Below are 18,185 nucleotides of genomic sequence, written 5' to 3' on the forward strand. Positions count from 1 at the left end.
AGTTTTGAGTTGTCCCTACCTGTAAACCCTTTATGAATTATGAATTATCCTTAGTAGTAAGTAGGTAATGGATTTTTTTGCAGTGTTAAAAAAATTAGGTGAAAATACTAATTTTCTTTAACATTTTAAGTGCTTCTTTTATCTCTCCTCTCTGATGGTTCGTTCTTCCCCCTCTCTTTCTTGATTTAAATTGGTGTGTAAACTTCTGTGTTCTCTAAATGAATCAGTTGGGATAGAGATGTTATTTTATTTAAGGAAATACGTGTCAGCTTCTGTGAGGGTAAAAAAAGATGCTGGGTGAGGCAAAAGTATTTTGTTCACATAACCTATTTAGAAAAGTTTTATAAATAGGTTGTATCGGGTTGCCAACTATATAAAGGCAGATCTTATTTTGCAATTTTGATATGCATGAATCTAGTTACCACAGAGTAGTTAAAACCAGTCTCCCAACAACATGAGTAATGACATGAAGTACATAAGACTTCACTGCTAGCTCTTCAGTCCTCAGATCACTGCGTAAATCACAGCTGTGCGTCTTGATCAGTGAGTGACCAGTCCCTCCACTTCTTTCAAAGCCTGTCAGCAATTGGTCCCTGTGCATCTGTCACTCGGTTCTCTTGCAGACAGCAGAGCCTGTAGCTGCCTAGCTTTCTTGTTTCCCAATGATAAACTTATGTGACATTTTACAAAAATGGATCATTGAAAGAAGGAATTGGCTAACAAAGATGGAAGTGCAACAAAGAAGTGCTAAGTGTTAATGCTGGAAGTGAAATCTAAATGGAACATAAATGGAGTTGTGGAAGAAACAGCTGACCCAGGGGAGTGTTGACATTGCCCACCTTTCTAGAGACTCTATAGATGTGCAGCCAGAGGAAGTCGGACAGACTTGTTGACATAAATGAGGAAAATGGTTGTGATGAAAAGAATGATGGTGTCTCAGGGGAAGTGACACCAATAAAAAACTTTACATTAAAAGAACTCTCAGAGGTATTGAGAGTGCAAAGGATAAAATTTGGAAGCTGTTTTAAACCTAAAAAGGCATATGACAATCTGCCAAGCATAACAATGATATTCACTCTGTTTACTGAGTTATACAGTGGGAAGAAGGCACACGTGTTCAAATTAGTCTTGATAAGTTTTTAAATAAAGAAATAAAATACTCTAATTTTCAATATATCTAATGTTTTAAATTACAGTATACTAAACAAATATTAGTTTTACTTTTTCAGTTTCCTGTATATTTATAACCTACAGTACGAGAATTTTTTAAAACATCTTGTTCAATTATTTATTTATTTATTTATTTATTTATTTATTTATTTATTTATGACTGTGTTGGGTCTTCGTTGCTGTGCACAGGCTTCTCTAGTTGCAACGAGCGGGGGCTACTCTTCGTTGCGGTGCACGGGCTTCTCACTGCAGTGGCTTCTCTTGTTGCAGAGCACGGGCTCTACGCGTGCGGGCTTCAGTAGTTGTGGCACGTGGGCTCAGTAGTTGTGGCTCGCGGGCTCTAGACCTCAGGCTCAGTAGTTGTGGCACATGGGCTTAATTGCTTCGTGGCATGTGGGATCTTCCCGGACCAGGGATCGAACCCGTGTCCCCTGCATTGGCAGGCGGATTCTTAACCACTGTGTCACCAGGAAAGCCCAAGAGAATTTTTAATATTTTGATAAAAAGTTTTAAAGGTCATGGAACAATTGTGATTTTCCCTGTTGATTATGAAGATTGCTTTTTACGGTTACAGCTTGTATGGTTGTTTACTACTATGCAAAGCAAGGACTGCCTGTATTAAAAATCAGTTTTATGGAGTTCTTCAGGACCATTCTGCGTATTAAAGTTTTAATTTTGGGTTTGTGGATGGAGATCAGGGATGCTGTAAAATCAAGTCTTCATCAGGTTGTTCCTTCATTTAAAACCCTTTAATGGCTTTTTCTGTTGTCATTAGAATAGACCAGAATTTTTAACAGGCTCTGATCTCTGCCTCTGTCTTTAGCTCTTGTCTTCTACCTCTTGTCACAGCACTGTGTATTTTTTCTGTTTAGCCCTTATGACTTAAACTATGTAGTAAATTGTGTGATTAGCCATGTAATATTTGTCTAGAATAGGCCTATATTGTTCACTGCTGAATGCCCAGCACCTATGTGCATATAAACATGTGCTTACAAGTCTGTTCATTCATTCACTCATACATACAAGTACAGAGTTCACGTTACAACCACATGGCACTCTGTATTTTATATGTGCATGGATATAATTTTTTTCTGTGGCGGGGAATGATTGCTTTCCCAAGATTCTCAAAGGCTTTCAGTGGTCTGAAAATGTTAAGTATTGTACTATAGGAATTGATACAGTGAAATGTATACTCAAGCCTAGATGGTATCATTAAACATTAAAGATATTCACTTTCCAGTCTGCATTTGATTTGGACATACAAGATATTATATATGGCCCTGAGCAAGAATTTAAAATTATTACATTGTCTGTAGAAGATAAAATTCATTTTAAAAATGGTTATTTGTGTTGGGATATATTAACATAGTAGCATTTAAAAAATCTCTATCAATTTTACATAAGATATAAGACAGAGTAGAGTTGCTGTTGGGTGGGAAATCGGCTGCTTGGCAAATTTCATCTTCTAGAAAATTGTAAATTTATTCTAGTTTTCAAACTGTGTTTCCCTTTTCAAATTACCTATTGATTTTTTTTTTTTTTTTTTTGGATCCTGATTCAGTTATATCTTAAGTTCTTTAAAGGGGTTTATTTAGCTGGAATCTTTAATTTTTTCAGGGAAGACTATTCACAGTATTGCTGTAGTATTGGCTGTATCAATACCTAGGAGACAGGTAAGCCACTTTCGCCATACTTAGTTCTCATTGGGCAGACATTCAGTTGCTTTATTCTAAGCTGGCATAATGAAAATGGATTGAAAATTGTACCAAGCATAGTTGGTATGCAGATGGTTGGCCTGGTGTTAAGGAAACATTGGAGTCAAGGCCTGGAAGTGAAGGATGGCAGTAGCATGCCTACCGTGCTGCCATGGTGGGATTTTTGCCTCTGGGCTTGGTGGACTCAGACTGCGGTCCTAGGACCTGCCCTGAACTTCTCCCTTCACTCCCTTCCTTCCATCCCTGACCTTTTCCTTGCTGACAGTCTTACTACCATAAGCATCTCTGCTGTAGGCTAGACTGGAAGAAGGAAAACAAGAAGCTCCAGTCTGTCTCGTCACTTTTGCCAGTCACGTCTATGAGGAGGAATAGTTTGGAGAGGGAAGGAAGAGAAGAGGTTGAAATTGCTGACTGAAGTTAGGTTTCTTAAAGTAACGTCATGTGCCTTTGCTTGCCCCATTTAAAAATTACCGTGGATAATTGGGAGTTGAGTCCATAAATAAGTACACGTAAGTGGAAAAAGCTTCAGAAAGACTGTAGTTAGTCCCTCACCCTGTTTTAGTGTGTGCCCTGATGTCTTGTTAGTCACTGTATTAGTTTCCTGTGGCCGCTGTAACAAATCCCCCAAACTGAGTGGCTTAAATCAACAGACATTTATCCTCTTTTAGTTCTGGAGGCCAGAAGTCCAAAATCAGTTTCATTGAACCTAAATCAAGGTGCTGGCAGGGCCATGCTCCCTCCAGGGGCTCTACTGCATCACTCTGATCTCTGCCCTCCTAGCACATTACGTTTTCCTTTTCTCTGTGTGTGAACCCCCCCTCTTCCTCCTTCTTACAAGGACACTCGTGATGATGGCATTTAGGGCCAACCTGCGTAATCCAGGATAATTTCCCTATCGTAAAATCCTTAATTTAATCACACATGCAGCCACCCCTTTCCCGAATAAGGTAACACTTTACAGGTTCCAGGGATTTTATTATTGCTGCTTTCACCCATCACTCTTCCAGCCTCCTTTTTGTCTTTTATTAAACAGGTGAGTGATTGTTTATCCCACTCTTCTTTGAGTTTTCGTACCTCATAATCCAATGCAATTTCTAACCAGTATATCCACCAAAACTAAAGTTGTGGAGTTTTTTACTGACGTCTCTGTTATTGTTTTTCTACTATGATGAGGGGTCTGGAGGTGGATGTGTTGAGACTTGGAACAGCAGCCCCACAAAGTCATTAGGGACCTAGGCTTCTTGGGGTGTGCTTGTCGTTTTGCAGGCACAGCACTGCTACTTCACTTCAAGCAACATCTCCGGGTTTGAAGAGGGGAAAGGGCAAAGAGTAAAAGATAGGTGTTTCTTTTCTCAGAAGCTTTGCAGAAGCCCCACCCAACAACTGGGCTTACACTTGGTTGGCCAGACTGGGTCACGTGTCCACCTGCAGCTTCAAGGAGGCTGGGAATGTTTTTAGCAGTGTTCCCACACCTCCACTCTAGCAGGGTTCTTTGGCTGTTGAGGAAAGGGGAGGATGGCTATGAAGCAGGCAGCTTGCAGTCTGTCCTGGAAAGTGATGAAAGCAGTTCACATTTCCTTCTACAGCTACAAGGCTTTTTTTTTTTTTGGCTGCACTGTGTGGCATGTGGGATCTTAGTTCCCTAACCAGGGATGAACCCAGGCCCTCGGCAGTGAAAAGGCGTGGAGACCTAACCACTGGACCACCAGGGAATCCCCTAGAAGGCTTTTGTGTATATGATCACATTATCTTTGTTTCTTCCCTAACGGTTGTGGAGAAAACCTGCTTAATGCTGGGTATGGTGGTAAGCACTAAGATGTCATACATTGATACTTGCTATGTGCTAGACACTTTAACTATTTTTATATATGTTAGTTGCATTATCTCCTTTAATCTGGTATGTGATCTTCTCCTGGAGAAAATCAACCCACTTTATAGGTGGAGCAACTGAGGATCCATTAAACTGGTAGTAAGTATCATCATTTCCTAGACTTAAAGGTAAAATTTTAGAGCTTATAATGGTATAGCTAATACATGGTACAGCTTAATCACACCTGTGTTTTCTAGTTCCAGGTTTGGTGCTAAATCAGTGCTTTGAATTGAGTATGCGCAAACCACGCCGCCCCCCCCTGCCCCACCCAGCCCATTCACACACTGTAAAACAGTCAGTGAGAAAGCATGACCTGTAGTCAGGTAATCCTGGTTTTGAGTCCTCTTCTGCCAGGTACGGTTCTGTTATGTGATAGACAAGATTACCTAGTTTATCTGTGCTTCAGTTTTATCATTTGTAAAATGGGGACAGTGCCATCTGCCTCGCAGGATTTTCGTGAGGATGAAATGAGATATAGGTGTATAGTGCACATATATTTAGCAAATGATAATTTACAGTTTTTACTATGGTTGTCTTCCTATTATAATTCAACATTGAGTTTTCCTTTCTTATGTAATGCAGCGGTCCCCAACCTTTTTGGCACCAGGGACTGCTTTCGTGGAAGACAATTTTTCCATGGACCAGGGTGGGGGGGTGGTGGTTTCGGGATGATTCAAGCACATTACATTTATTGTGCACTTTATTTCTATTATTATTACATTGTAACATATAATGAAATAATTATACAAGTCACCGTAATGCAGAATCAGTGGGAGCCCTGAGCTCATTTTCACTTGCCACTCACTGATAGGGTTTTGATGAGTCTGCAAGCAGCTGATTGATTATGGTCTCTGTGCAGTCAAACCTCTCTGCTAATGATAATCTGTATTTGCAGCCACTCCCCAGCGCTAGCCTCACCTCCTCAGCTCCACCTCAGATCATCAGGCATCAGATTCTCATGAGGAGCGCACAACCTAGGTCCCTCGCATGCACAGTTCACAGTAGTGTTCACGCTCCTGTGAGAATCTAATGCTGCTGATCTGACAGGAGGCGGAGCTCAGGTGGTAATGTGAGCAATGGGGAGCGGCTGTTAATACAGATGAAGCTTCGCTTGCTCACCCGCCCGCTGCTCACCTCTTGCTGTGCAGCCTGGTTCCTAACAGGCCACAGACCGGTACCGGTCCATGGCCCGAGGGTTGGCGACCCCTGATGTAATAGGTTAATACTGAAGAAATAATTTATTCCTTTTTAGTTCTTGGGACTTTTCGATTAATCTTAATAATCCTTTTTTGTGGTAAAATCATAGAAAAATATTTGTTTTTCTACTAATTTCCTATAACTCCATGGTGGGGAGGAATTGATTTTTGTGCCAGTTGTGAGTAGTTTTTGTAGTGACAACAGATAGGGGTAACTCTAGTTTCCTTCCTGTATTAGTTTTCTATAGCTGCCAAAACAAATTACAACAAACTTGGTGGCTTAAAACAACACAGATTTGTTATCTTGCAGTTCAGTATGTCTGACACAGGTCTCGGGGCTAAAAGCAGGTGTTGGCAGGTTGGCATTCCTTTCTGGAGAGTCTAGGAGAATCTGTTATTTGCTCTTTTCAGTTTCTAGAGGCTCCTTGCATCTCTTGGCTGGTGGCTCCCTTCCTCTGTCTTCATAGCCAGTAATGTAACATCTCTGTGGCCATGCTTCCATCATTACATCTTTCTCTGACTCCTTCTGCCTCCCTCTTCCACCTCTTAAGGACCCTGTGATCACATTAGTCCCATCTGGGTAAACAGTGTAGTCTCCCCATTCTCAAAGTCAGCTGATTAACAGCTTACATTCCCCTTTACCTTAGTTGTAAACTAACATATTCACAGGTTTTGAGGATTAGGACACGGACGTCTTTAGGCACCATTATTCTGCCTCCTATATCTCCCATCCTCCCCAAAAGGCTGAGCTCGGTTTCAGCTTCAAAACTGGAGAAGTCTTTAATATTGCATATACCTTTTTATACAGTTGAAGTCTGTTGAGGTTGTAGGTTGTAGTAGGAGGTAATGGGTTAATCTGGGATTTTTGACTCAACTGCTGCTGGTTGTGGAAGATGCGAGGGGAGTGAAGGGGAAGTAGTGAAGGTCTGGCCCTGGAGGGAGAAACCAGACTTTCTGAGGCTGTTGGGTAAATCTCTAGGGAAAGCAGCTTTTAGCATCACTGGTGTAATGGGTCTTGATTACTACATAGTCCTAGGGATTTTTTTTTTCTCCTTCTGTTTTTTCCTTAGCTTTCCTCTTATTCCTGGATTTTTTTTGTGTGTTTGCAAACTCAAAACGTTTGTAGGAATTTGTGAAATTTCTTAGTATTTGTAATGATTTATTTGAGTAATTTTAAATTCTTTGAAGGAAAGGCTATAAAAATCAAAGCATAAATAAAATCTATGTCTGGTTGAATTCATTTTTCTAATTTATTACTTGAGTTCATTACTTGAATTCAATTTACTACTTGAATTCATTTTCCCAATTCAGTACTACTTACTGGTGTCTGAACTATGTCACACGAACATGTTTTCCCAACTACTAAGTCTAGTCTTTCTAGTTATTTATTTATCCATTCTGATCAATATGCAGGTGTTCACTGAAACTCCTCCATGTGCCAGGCGCTCTGCTTGGCTCTGGAGATATAGTGGTAAACTTGACATAGTCCCTTCCCTCATGGAGCTTACAGTCTAGTCTAGTAGGGCTGTCAGCACGTAGTAAAGAAAGTGGATATGACTAACTGGGAGTCAAACTACTATAAATCATGGAAGAATCTGCAAACTTTTCCTTATTTTTATTTCCCCCAGTGTATGACTACTTCATTGGTTCAGAGTTCTTTTCAAATACTTCAAAATAATTTGATGACATAAAATTGAAATATAACTATGGCTACTGTTTACAATATTGACTGATGTTTTTTGGCTTATTTGAAGTATGTAATCTGAAGTTTAGGTTGCTTTATTTTATTTTATTTTTTTTAAATTTTATTTTATTTTTTTATACAGCAGGTTCTTATTAGTTATCTATTTTATACATATTAGTGTATATATGTGAATCCCAGTCTCCCAATTCATCACACCACCACCCCCCAACACCCACCACTTACCCGCCTTGGTGTCCATACGTTTGTTCTCTACATCTTTGTCTCAATTTCTGCCCTGCAAACCGGTTCATCTGTTCCATTTTTCTAGGTTCCACATATATGTGTTAATATATGATACTTGTTTTTCTCTTTCTGACTTACTTCACTCTGTATGACAGTCTCTAGATCCATCCACATCTCTACAGATGATGCAATTTCGTTCCTTTTTATGGCTGAGTAATATTCCATTGTACATATGTACCACATCTTCTTTATCCATTTGTCTGTCGATGGGCATTTAGGTTGCTTCCATGACCTGGCTATTGTAAATAGTGCTGCAATGAACATTGTGGTGCATGTGTCTTTTTGAATTATGGTTTTTCTCAGGGTATATGCCCAGTAGTGGGATTGCTGGGTCATATGGTAATTCTATTTTTAGTTTTTTAAGGAACCTCCATACTGTTCTCCATAGTGGCTGTATCAATTTACATTCCCACCAACAGTGCAAGAGAGTTCCCTTTTCTCCACACCCTCTCCAGCATTTGTTGTTTGTAGATTTTCTGATGATGCCCGTTCTAACTGGTGTGAGGTGATACCTCATTGTAGTTTTGATTTGCATTTCTCTAATAATTAGTGATGTTGAGCATCTTTTCATGTGCTTCTTGGCCATCTGTATGTTTTCTTTGGAGAAGTGTCTATTTAGGTCTTCTGCCCATTTTTTGATTGGGTTGGTTTTTTTTTAGTATTGAGCTGCATGAGCTGTTTATATATTTTGGAGATTAATCCTTTGTCCGTTGATTCGTTTGCAAAAATTTTTTCCCATTCTGAGGGCTGTCTTTTCATCTTGTTTGTAGTTTCCTTTGCTTTGCAAAAGCTTTTACGTTTCTTTAGGTCCCATTTGTTTATTTTTGTTTTTATTTCCATTACTCTAGGAGGTGGATCAAAAAAGATCTTGCTGTGATTTATGTGAAAGAGTGTTCTTCCTGTGTTTTCCTCTAAGAGTTTTATAGTGTCTGGTCTTACGTTTAGGTCTCTAATCCATTAGGTTGCTTTATGAAATGGGTTTTAAAATAGGCATTATCATTTTTAAGCTTTTCCAAATATTTAATGTAGTGAAGTTACAGATGTTGATTTTTGCAAATAAAGTTTCCAGTAACTATTTCTTATATATAACGGTCTTTAAAATATTTCTAATTAAGGAAAGCCTGGGGGCTTCCCTGGTGACGCAGTGGTTGAGTATCTGCCTTCCAATGCAGGGGACATGGGTTCGATCCCTAGTCCGGGAAGATACCACATGCCGCGGAGCAAGTAAGCCCGTGCGCCAGAAGTACTGAGCCTGTGCTCTAGAGCCTGTGAGCCACAACTACTGAGCCCGCGTGCCGCAACTCCTGAAGCCCATGCTCCACAACGAGAGAAGCCACCGCAATGAGAAGCCCGCACACTGCCATGAAGAGTAGCCCCCGCTCACTGCAACTAGAGAAAGCCCGTGTGCAGCAATGAAGACCCAGCACAGCCAAAAATAAATAAATAAAAGAAATAAATTTATTTAAAAAGAGAAAAAGCAAAGGAAAGCCTGACACTAATTTTCATGTTTGTTCCTTTTAGGAATGTTTTAAAGGAAGCTGGGCTACTCACAAGTTACTACATAAGAAAGCAAGTAAGTAAAGTCACACATCTCTATACCATTTTTCTTAGAAGTGGCTTTGTGCAGAAGACAAGAATTCTTCCAGCTCTGAAAGCGTATATTTGAATGTTCTGACAGTATAATCCCAAAAGCTAGAATTAGGACATTTTTTGTTCTTTGTGGTATGTAATCATTTAAATTAAACGTGACTAATATCTCTGCTAATCTGGTTTCACGTATGTAACGTGGAAACATGAGCTGGCTGCCACGCGTGGGGTCTGCCTTGAGCAATACCAGAGGACGTCCTAAACTTCTGGCGTCTGGCACCCTCTTTCCTTTGCTAGAAGCGTTTGTGTGTTGTAGGCAGGGGCGCACGAGCTATCTGGCTTCATTTAATCAAATCGCTTTTGTTCTTGTTTAGTTTCAATTTCATTTGCTTTGTCTAACTCAAAATTATATCGCTTTGTTTTTTTTTGGTGTTTTAATGTTATTACTTACAGTCTAATGTTTAATTTTCCTTTTTGAAGTTCCTTTTTGAGACACCACAAAGTGAAACTATTGGCTGCTTTTTAGCTATTGCTGTCAACCACACTGATCTATTGCTGATTCGAATGGCCTTTCCTGCTTTGGCGACTCATCCTATAAATTCGAGCCGTTAGCGTGGCTAGCTCACAACAACTCGTCACAATTAGTTGAAACTTGACAAGGGCCTTTTTCCTTATAGCACTGCCATCCTTATGGGTGGATTGGCAGATAGTACGTGGTTCTTGGTATAAGGTTTTCTTTCAACTTACTGATCTTGGTATTTTTAGTTCATCTACTTTATATTTTTAAGGAATTTGCTGATGTAATAAAGTTTGGTAGATTGTTTTATATGTGTATATACCTTAAAAATCTCATTGAGGTCAGTTGAACCACCATTTGAAGGAAAAGGAAATAAAAATTTAAAAACATATATTCTGTGGTTGTATAAAGTGAAGTCTACATTTAATGGAAATGCTAGGCTATTGTGGGAGGAAATGTGGTTAGAGATGAGGAAAAATGATGTGAATAAATGAGTTTAAAAAGCATAAATGACAGGATTTGCTACCTCCAAAGTATAGAGATAGGTTTAAGCATGCCATTTTATTTTATTCACTTATACTTTAAATACTGTATATCAAATGTGTTAGGTATTTTTAGAGCTCTTTGAGCCAATTATTAACATTTTATATTCAGGAACTTAAAAGCACAGGGAACTGAAGGATTGAGGTGAAAGAGTATGTTACTAAAAGAACTTGGGGCTTCCCTGGTGGCGCAGTGGTTAAGAATCCGCCTGCCAATGCAGGGGACACGGGTTCGAGCCCTGGTCCAGGAACATCCCATGTGCCACGGAGCAACTAAGCCCGTGAACCACAGCTACTGAGCCTGCACTCTAGAGCCCGCAAGCCACAACTGCTGAGCCCACGTGCCACAACTACTGAAGCCTGTGTGCCTAGAGCCCATGCTCCGCAACAAGAGAAGCCACTGCAATGAGAAACCCGTGCACCGCAATGAAGAGTAGCCCCCCCCTCGCGGCAACTAGAGAAAGCCCGCGTGCGGCAACGAAGACCCAATGCAGCCATAAAGAAAGAAAGAAAGAAAGAAAGAAGGAAAGAAAGAAAGAATGGGTCTCTACTCCAAGTGTTTGCCAACTCATTGAAGTGTGCTTGTTTCTTCAATATTGGGTTTCTAGGATAGAGCTATTTCATTATGACTTACACTGCAAGAGAATTAAACAGCTGGTGTTCCCTAAGTAGTTGTTACTGCACTGGACTAAGACGGTTTGTGTTTTACTTATACCTCTAGAGTTTAGTACGGTGCCATGTTTCAGATTGTGCCCTCTTGGATCTTAGGGGATGATTTCTTCAGTGGGTGAGCCTAATATTCTTGATCATCTTGGGCTGTGTTGGGTAGAGTCAGCCCTCAGCTGCCAGCCCTGTGTCTTTCACACCCTAATAAATTGACCCCACCTACCATTGTGGATGACAGTCCTAGAGGAGGGAATGGTGTGGGGAAAGGTGATCTCCAGGGCTAAGAAGAGTATTGAGAAAGGGATTAGGGGAAAAGAATGTTGGGCTGGGAAGGAGCCAGGGCATCTTCAAAGATAGCACCTCATTCCAAGAAGTAATAGTGAAATAATGTAGCAAACAGTTCATGTGCACTGATCTCTAATTAAAGATGACTGATTTATATTTATGTTCATGAGGGATATTGGTCTGTAATTTGCTTTTAATATCTTTGACTGGATCTGGCATTAGAGTAATCCTGGACTCATAGAATGGGAAACATTTCCTCCGCTTCTATTTTCTGGAAGAGGTTGTGTAGAATTGGTATTATTTCTTCTGTAAATGTTTGGTAGAATTCACCAGTGAAATCATTTGGACCTGGAGTTTTCTTGGTTGCAGAAGCTAATCAGACCTTAGGAATATTTCAAGTGTGAGTTAAATGACTCAAGAGCAGAATTTACTTTTTATGTGTCATAGTAAAGAAGACCAGTTAGGTTGTAAAGCCCTTAAATGCGTGTAATCCTGATGCTTGGGTGCATATTTCTTACACATATCTCCTGCCAGAGTTTACACAGTACCATTTGCCTTTTGTCTGTCTGATCTGTAAAAGTTGTAGCACTTCACATCTCAATACTCTATTATTTTACCCTTTTTACACTCACCACTGATATACTCAGTGTGTTTCTTTGCCTCCCATTTTCCTGAAGTAAAACGTGGACATGGTTGACAAGTATTTTTTGAATAGCCAAAGATATGATATAAAAACTCGTTTAAAAAAAAAACACACAAAAGAAAAACCTCTGTGGGATTTCCTGGCGGTCCAATGGTTAGGACTTGGTGCTTTCACTGCCGTGGCCTGGGTTCAGTCCCTGGTCGGGGAACTAAGATCCTACAAGCTGCGCAGCGCGGCCAAAAAAAAAAAAAAAAACACCTCTAAATAATACTTTTTATTCTACTCTTCTACCCTTCCAAATTAGTGTGCTTGAGTTTTGGATTGCGGAGGGAAGGTATTAGATAATATTTCAGAACTGGTTCCACCAAGCTTTGTGAGCACGGATTACTCTAAGCCTCACTTCCAAACTGCCGAAATCATGCATTTATTGTGAGTGTTAAATAAACAAATCTATGTAAAGTGCTTGGTGTATGTACAGTGCATAGTAAGTGCTCAGTAGCCATTTAATAATCATCTCTGGGAGAACTGAGTCAGGATTGTGATCAGAAAATTCTCTTCCAGGCAAAGCTTAGATATGGGCAGTTCTTTGGTGGCAGCTGAGGCCACCTGCACAGAACCTTTTAAAGAGGAAAGGAAGAAAGGTGTGCTGTACTTGGTACCTGATCTTGCACATATCAGGTGCTCTTTGACACCACCTGCAGCTTACCTGACCCTGTTGCATTGTGATGTTTGAAAGACAGCTTACAGATGTTTGCTTATGCTGTCCTATGCTTTCACAGTCATTTGAAAAAGACCAGTTAGTATGCAATTTTGTTACCGACCCCCAGTCCAATTCATATTTATTTGGTTTCTATTACGTATGTGTCTGGGACTTAGGGGCTTAGATCAATTGATCCGTAAATAGTTTACATTAAGTAAAACTTACTTCGGAAGAGAAACTTGCCCTAAGTAAATTATACCTAGAGACTAGAAAAGAGCTTGCCATATTTCATTCTTATTTAGATAGCTTTTGGGTTATATTATTTGTTGGAGGTCTGCTTTCATTTCTCTTGAAAATCGATTGTGGAAGGTTCAGAATCCAGATCAGTAGAAAGCTTTGAAAGATTTTACATCCTTCGTTTTCCCTGCACCCTCCCTTGGAGTATGTTAAAGCAAAAAGCCTGCATCTTGATTGCTGTTCTGTCCTGTTTCTGGTGAAAATTATTCTTGAAGTTCATGATTCAGACAGAAGCACTTGATGCAATCACAGCTAAAGCAGGTATAAGTTGGCCTGCATTTTAAACTATTTTCTATAATGTTTGACCCTAGTGGCAGTGAATGGAGTCCATTTCTGTCCTGGAATGAGAAACAGCTTCGTGTGAATGTTAATGTCAATAGGAAAACTTTCCTGAACTTCATAGGGGAGAAAGATATCTAAAATTTAGTAGTGTAGTAGAGCTTTCCTTTCTCTTTTTCTATTCCTTTACTTTTTTTTCTTTTGGCTGCGCCATGTGGCATGAGGGAATCTTATTAGTTCCCCGACCAGAGTTTGAACCCATGCCCCCTGATTGGGAGTTCAGAGTCTTAACCACTGGACTGCCAGGGAAGTCCCCTCTATTCCTTTACTTTATATGTAATATTATAATTGTATTTTCTTCCAAAATAATGTGAATGGGTTGGTTGTATTTTTGCATTCTTTTCAATTGCCCCTCAAGGGCCTTTCAATCCCAAGTTGACCACATGCTCTTTGGAGAGAGTACTGGACTGGGAAGCAGCATTTCCACATTTCTGTGCCCATGTGAACCATCTTGCCTCAGTTTCCTCATCTGTAAAATGAGAAAATGAGATTAGATTGTCTTCTTCTGGTTGTTGATAACTGTAGTCACCATGCTGTACTTTATATCCCCAGGACTTATTTATCATATGACTGGAATTTTGTACCTTTTGATCACCTTCACCCATTTCACCATTCCTCTTTAGCTTAAGATGATATGATTCCATCTGTCCAAAATCAATTTTAAATAGATTGCTTAAAGGGAGGAGTTTTTTCCTTGTACACTTCTAAAATTATTTGAAGCTTGCCTTTTAAAACCTGTGATAACATTACAATAATCAGGAAAACGCTGGTGTGCATTGGGAGGTGTATAGGCTGCTACTTGGTGTAGGAGGGATTTGAATTCCTGCTGTTTAAAGTCTTAGGTTAGTAGTTTTATTTTGGTTTTTGGATAAGAACTGCAGTTAATGTGCTCAGATACCATTGAGGGTAGGTTCTGTGTGAAGATTTTTAGGTGTATTTCAGTAAACACAACATTATATATTATTAACTAACCTGGTAGTAAGGTGTGTGTTTGATTCTTAATTTTTCTAATGAATTTTCAGTAACTTTCGATTGATTGTTCCCTCCCCGTATCTTTGCCTTTTCCTACTTCCTTCTATTACCTACTTCTTTCTGTTACCTCCTTCCTGAAAAAAGGCAAATGATACTCACAAAATTTTCTAAGCAACTTAAAATGTTGACTTGAAAGTCATTCATCAGCTAAGTGAGAAGTTTTCGTTTTTTACTTTAAATTTGCTTTGGGATTATTTAGAATCTGTTCTTTTAGTAAAAGCACAGAATCCATTTGTAATATCTGCTCTCAGTTGGGAAGTTCTCCCCAGGCTCAAATTTTGTATTTCAAAAAACAGGCTTCCTATAAATTGACATTGCAGAGAGAATACATTTAGTATTTACTCGAGAAAAGGAGTTCAACTATGAGCTGTTCCTATTCAACATTGTGCAAAAAATGAGAATATGTTTAGTTTGGGCTTTTTCTCCCAAGACACTTAGATCTTTGCTGAGTCATAGGGCTGTGGACATAGCAAGAAAGCAGCAGCTTTGGTGACTTAGGTTAGGGTAGAAGTTTGCTGGATTTTGTGCCTGGGCTCTTTGGCTTGGCTTTCAAATAGTGACAGTTAAAGTATGCTGCTGCTCAGTGGCTTGACCACTGAGGCGTTTCTTTCTCTCGTTCATCTGTCCGTCTCCCAGAAGATGAAAAGGCCAAGCGAGAATCTGTGTCTCCCTGGACTGTGGAAGGTGATATCAAGACTGACCCATGGGCAGGTTATCGATACACTGGTAAACTCAGACCACATTATCCACTGGTGAGTAAATAAGGTAATAAAAATTTAACATTCTTTTAAACCAGTTTTCATAATTTTCAGTTTCCTAAAAATGATGCTCATAATTTGTATTCCAATTATGAATCATGTGATCAGGATTAAGTTTACATTCTAGCTTGTTAACTTTTATGGTACATTATTTAGAAGTTAGTAGGGATAATTGGCAATCATGGATGAAGTAGAAAACTTTTAGATGAAGGATTCTTTAATATTTAAAAAAGAATGAGGTAGAATAGATATATTTTAGGGCAACATAATGGTAGTGTATATTACTACTTTTCTAGAATTGTTTTAGTGTGATATACTTCTACCTTAATTTAGATACGGCTTTTCTGCCCTCCTGTTCCTTCCTGTGTTCTTGGCAGGCTGACTTCAGAGTCTTAACCTAGGAATTGACTTAAGTTGAAATTTATTTGTCATTCTCAAATACTTAAATTCTTTTTACTGTTGTTTCCTTTTTATAAAAGAGATACATCTTTAATTTTTAAAATTTGGAAAAATATCAAAAATATAAGAAAGTTTAATAGTAGCTCCCAGAGATAGTGTCCAGGAACATATTGGTGTACATTTACTTTGAGACATCATTTTGTTACTGATTTTGGTTCACCAATTTGTTTGGAACAACACAGGCACCTTCCTTGTCTGCGTGTAATCTTTTTTTTTTTTTTTTATTCACACACACACACACTGTATTTTATTTTTACAAGACATAAATAGACTGACACCAAGCATTGTACACGGATGACCACAACAAAAGCAACAATGGTTGCAATTACCAAACATGAAACACACTCATACTATGTCATAATATTGACATTCAGTCCAGTAATCCTCCACTGTAACAGCTCCTTTACTTTGCAGTGAAAATTGATTTGTATATTCTTTGCCTCTGAGTCCTTGTGGGATTTTTTTTTTTTTTTAAATTCAGACAGAAAGTCACAAAAATTATACTCATCCTCATCAGTTCACTCAGTCCCATGTAATTAATTTTTTTTTTCATCTTGATCTTTTGTTAGCACTTTTATGAGTTCATCAGTTTTTCATTAGAGTTCTGAAAATGCTTATTCATTCAGTTCAGCAGTACAGTCAGTTACCAGAAACCTGTACTTGTCAGAGTCTTTTCCATGAATTTCTTGAAGATGAAACCCTTTTATAGGAACATATTTGCAAAATCATCAGAGTACACCCAGAACTGTCTGTAAATGACAAAAGACTTAAAAATGACCACGGTTAAAGATTTGATGAAAGTTCATAATAATGCAGTTGACAAGAAAATTAGTTATTTCTGAGATATACATTTTAAAGTAATAACTAGGATTATTACTTATAACATTATACCAGAACATATAAGATTTTTAGAAATTTCATGTAATGTCTGAAACATTTATATTAACATATTTCCATACATATGCGTGTAATCTTAAATCTTTAATGGCTTCTGTCACTCTCCCCATTCCTTACATATCCTGGGAAAGGGGGTGGCATTAGCACTAGGCTCGATCTTCACAAAATAGATATGTCGTGATATTTAAGATGTCATTTAAAACTTTTTTTTTCATTTAAGTCAGCGGTCCCCAGCCTTTTTGGCACCAGTGACTGGTTTCATGGAAGACAGTTTTTCCACGGGGCGGGGTCTGGGGGTGGTTCAGGCGCTTCTGTGAGTGATGGGGAGCGGCAGGTGAAGCCTCACTGCTCACCTCCTGCTGTGCAGTACGGGTCTGTGGCCAGGTGTTGGGGGCCCCTGATTTATTTTATTTTATTATTATTATTATTTTTAAAAATAGCTTTATTGGAGTATAATTGCTTTACAATGGTGTGTTAGTTTCTGCTTTAAAAAAGTGAATCAGTTATACATATATGTAATCAGTTATACATATACATATGTTCCCATATCTCTTCCCTCTTGCATCTCCCTCCCTCCCACCCTCCCTATCCCACCCCTCTAGGTGGTCACAAAGCACCGAGCTGATCTCCCTGTGCCATGCGGTTGCTTCCCACTAGCTATCTATTTTATGTTTGGTAGTGTGGTGTTTATTCCCCCACTTTTATTTTCTTTGTTAGTAGATTTTAATAATGAAAGTTACTTTCATGTTTGAATCGGATCCATCTAACCTCTTTGCTTTTTTTCAGATGCCAACAAGACCAGTGCCAAGTTATATTCAAAGACCAGATTATGCTGATCACCCTTTAGGTAAATTCTGCTATGCTGTTTCTTCATATTTCAATTTGTGGGCTTGATGACTACTACAGAGGAAAAGAGTGCTTTTTTAGTAGAAAATTTTCAGTGCTGGATTTCTAATAAATGTAAATATGTTTTTTCAAGGCACACTAGAACATTTGAGAGAATTAAAGATTCTTTCCTCTCATTAGAAATCTAATCAATTCTGAAAACATTGTTTATGTGGCTGTTAAAGGCTACATTCAACGTAATATTGTATTTTGTGTTGTTATATCAAATTCTAGATTTTAAAAAAAGTTTTGATTTTAGCATGTTCTCCAACCTTAATTAAATAATATCCATTTAGGTAAAAACAGATGGTGGAGGCCTTGAATGCATGCCTAACTAAAGACTCTGGACTGTAGCAGTAATAGAAATAGTAGTAATGGTGATGATAATAGTAGTAATGGTGATGCTGATGATTCTATAAGTGATATTTTTTCATAACTGTGTGCCAGGCACTGTGCCAACCTCTTTACATGTATTACTCCATTTAATACTTTCAACACTCCTGAGGTGGGTTCTATTGTCTTCTCCCTTTATGGTTAATGATAGTGAGACATGCGGAGAAGATAGGTACTTTACAACATAGGCTAAAGTTGGATTATGTGAAATTAACGAGTTTGCTTGTCAAAAATGGTTGAATGTGGT

General features: G+C 38.8%; 1 protein-coding gene across 1 annotated transcript in view; it reads left to right on the plus strand.

Moving 5' to 3' along the window:
* Positions 1–18,185, plus strand: part of METAP1 (methionyl aminopeptidase 1) — a 70,140-nt gene that overhangs the window by 29,152 nt on the left and 22,803 nt on the right. Inside the window, exons 2-4 of the mRNA XM_036853019.1 lie at positions 9,460–9,511; positions 15,183–15,298; positions 17,447–17,507. Coding sequence (XP_036708914.1) covers positions 9,460–9,511; positions 15,183–15,298; positions 17,447–17,507 — 229 coding nt within the window. The remainder of the gene's footprint in view (positions 1–9,459; positions 9,512–15,182; positions 15,299–17,446; positions 17,508–18,185) is intronic.

This window comes from Balaenoptera musculus, chromosome 5 (genome assembly GCF_009873245.2).
Source record: "Balaenoptera musculus isolate JJ_BM4_2016_0621 chromosome 5, mBalMus1.pri.v3, whole genome shotgun sequence".
In the NCBI taxonomy this organism is placed as follows: Eukaryota; Metazoa; Chordata; class Mammalia; order Artiodactyla; family Balaenopteridae; genus Balaenoptera; species Balaenoptera musculus.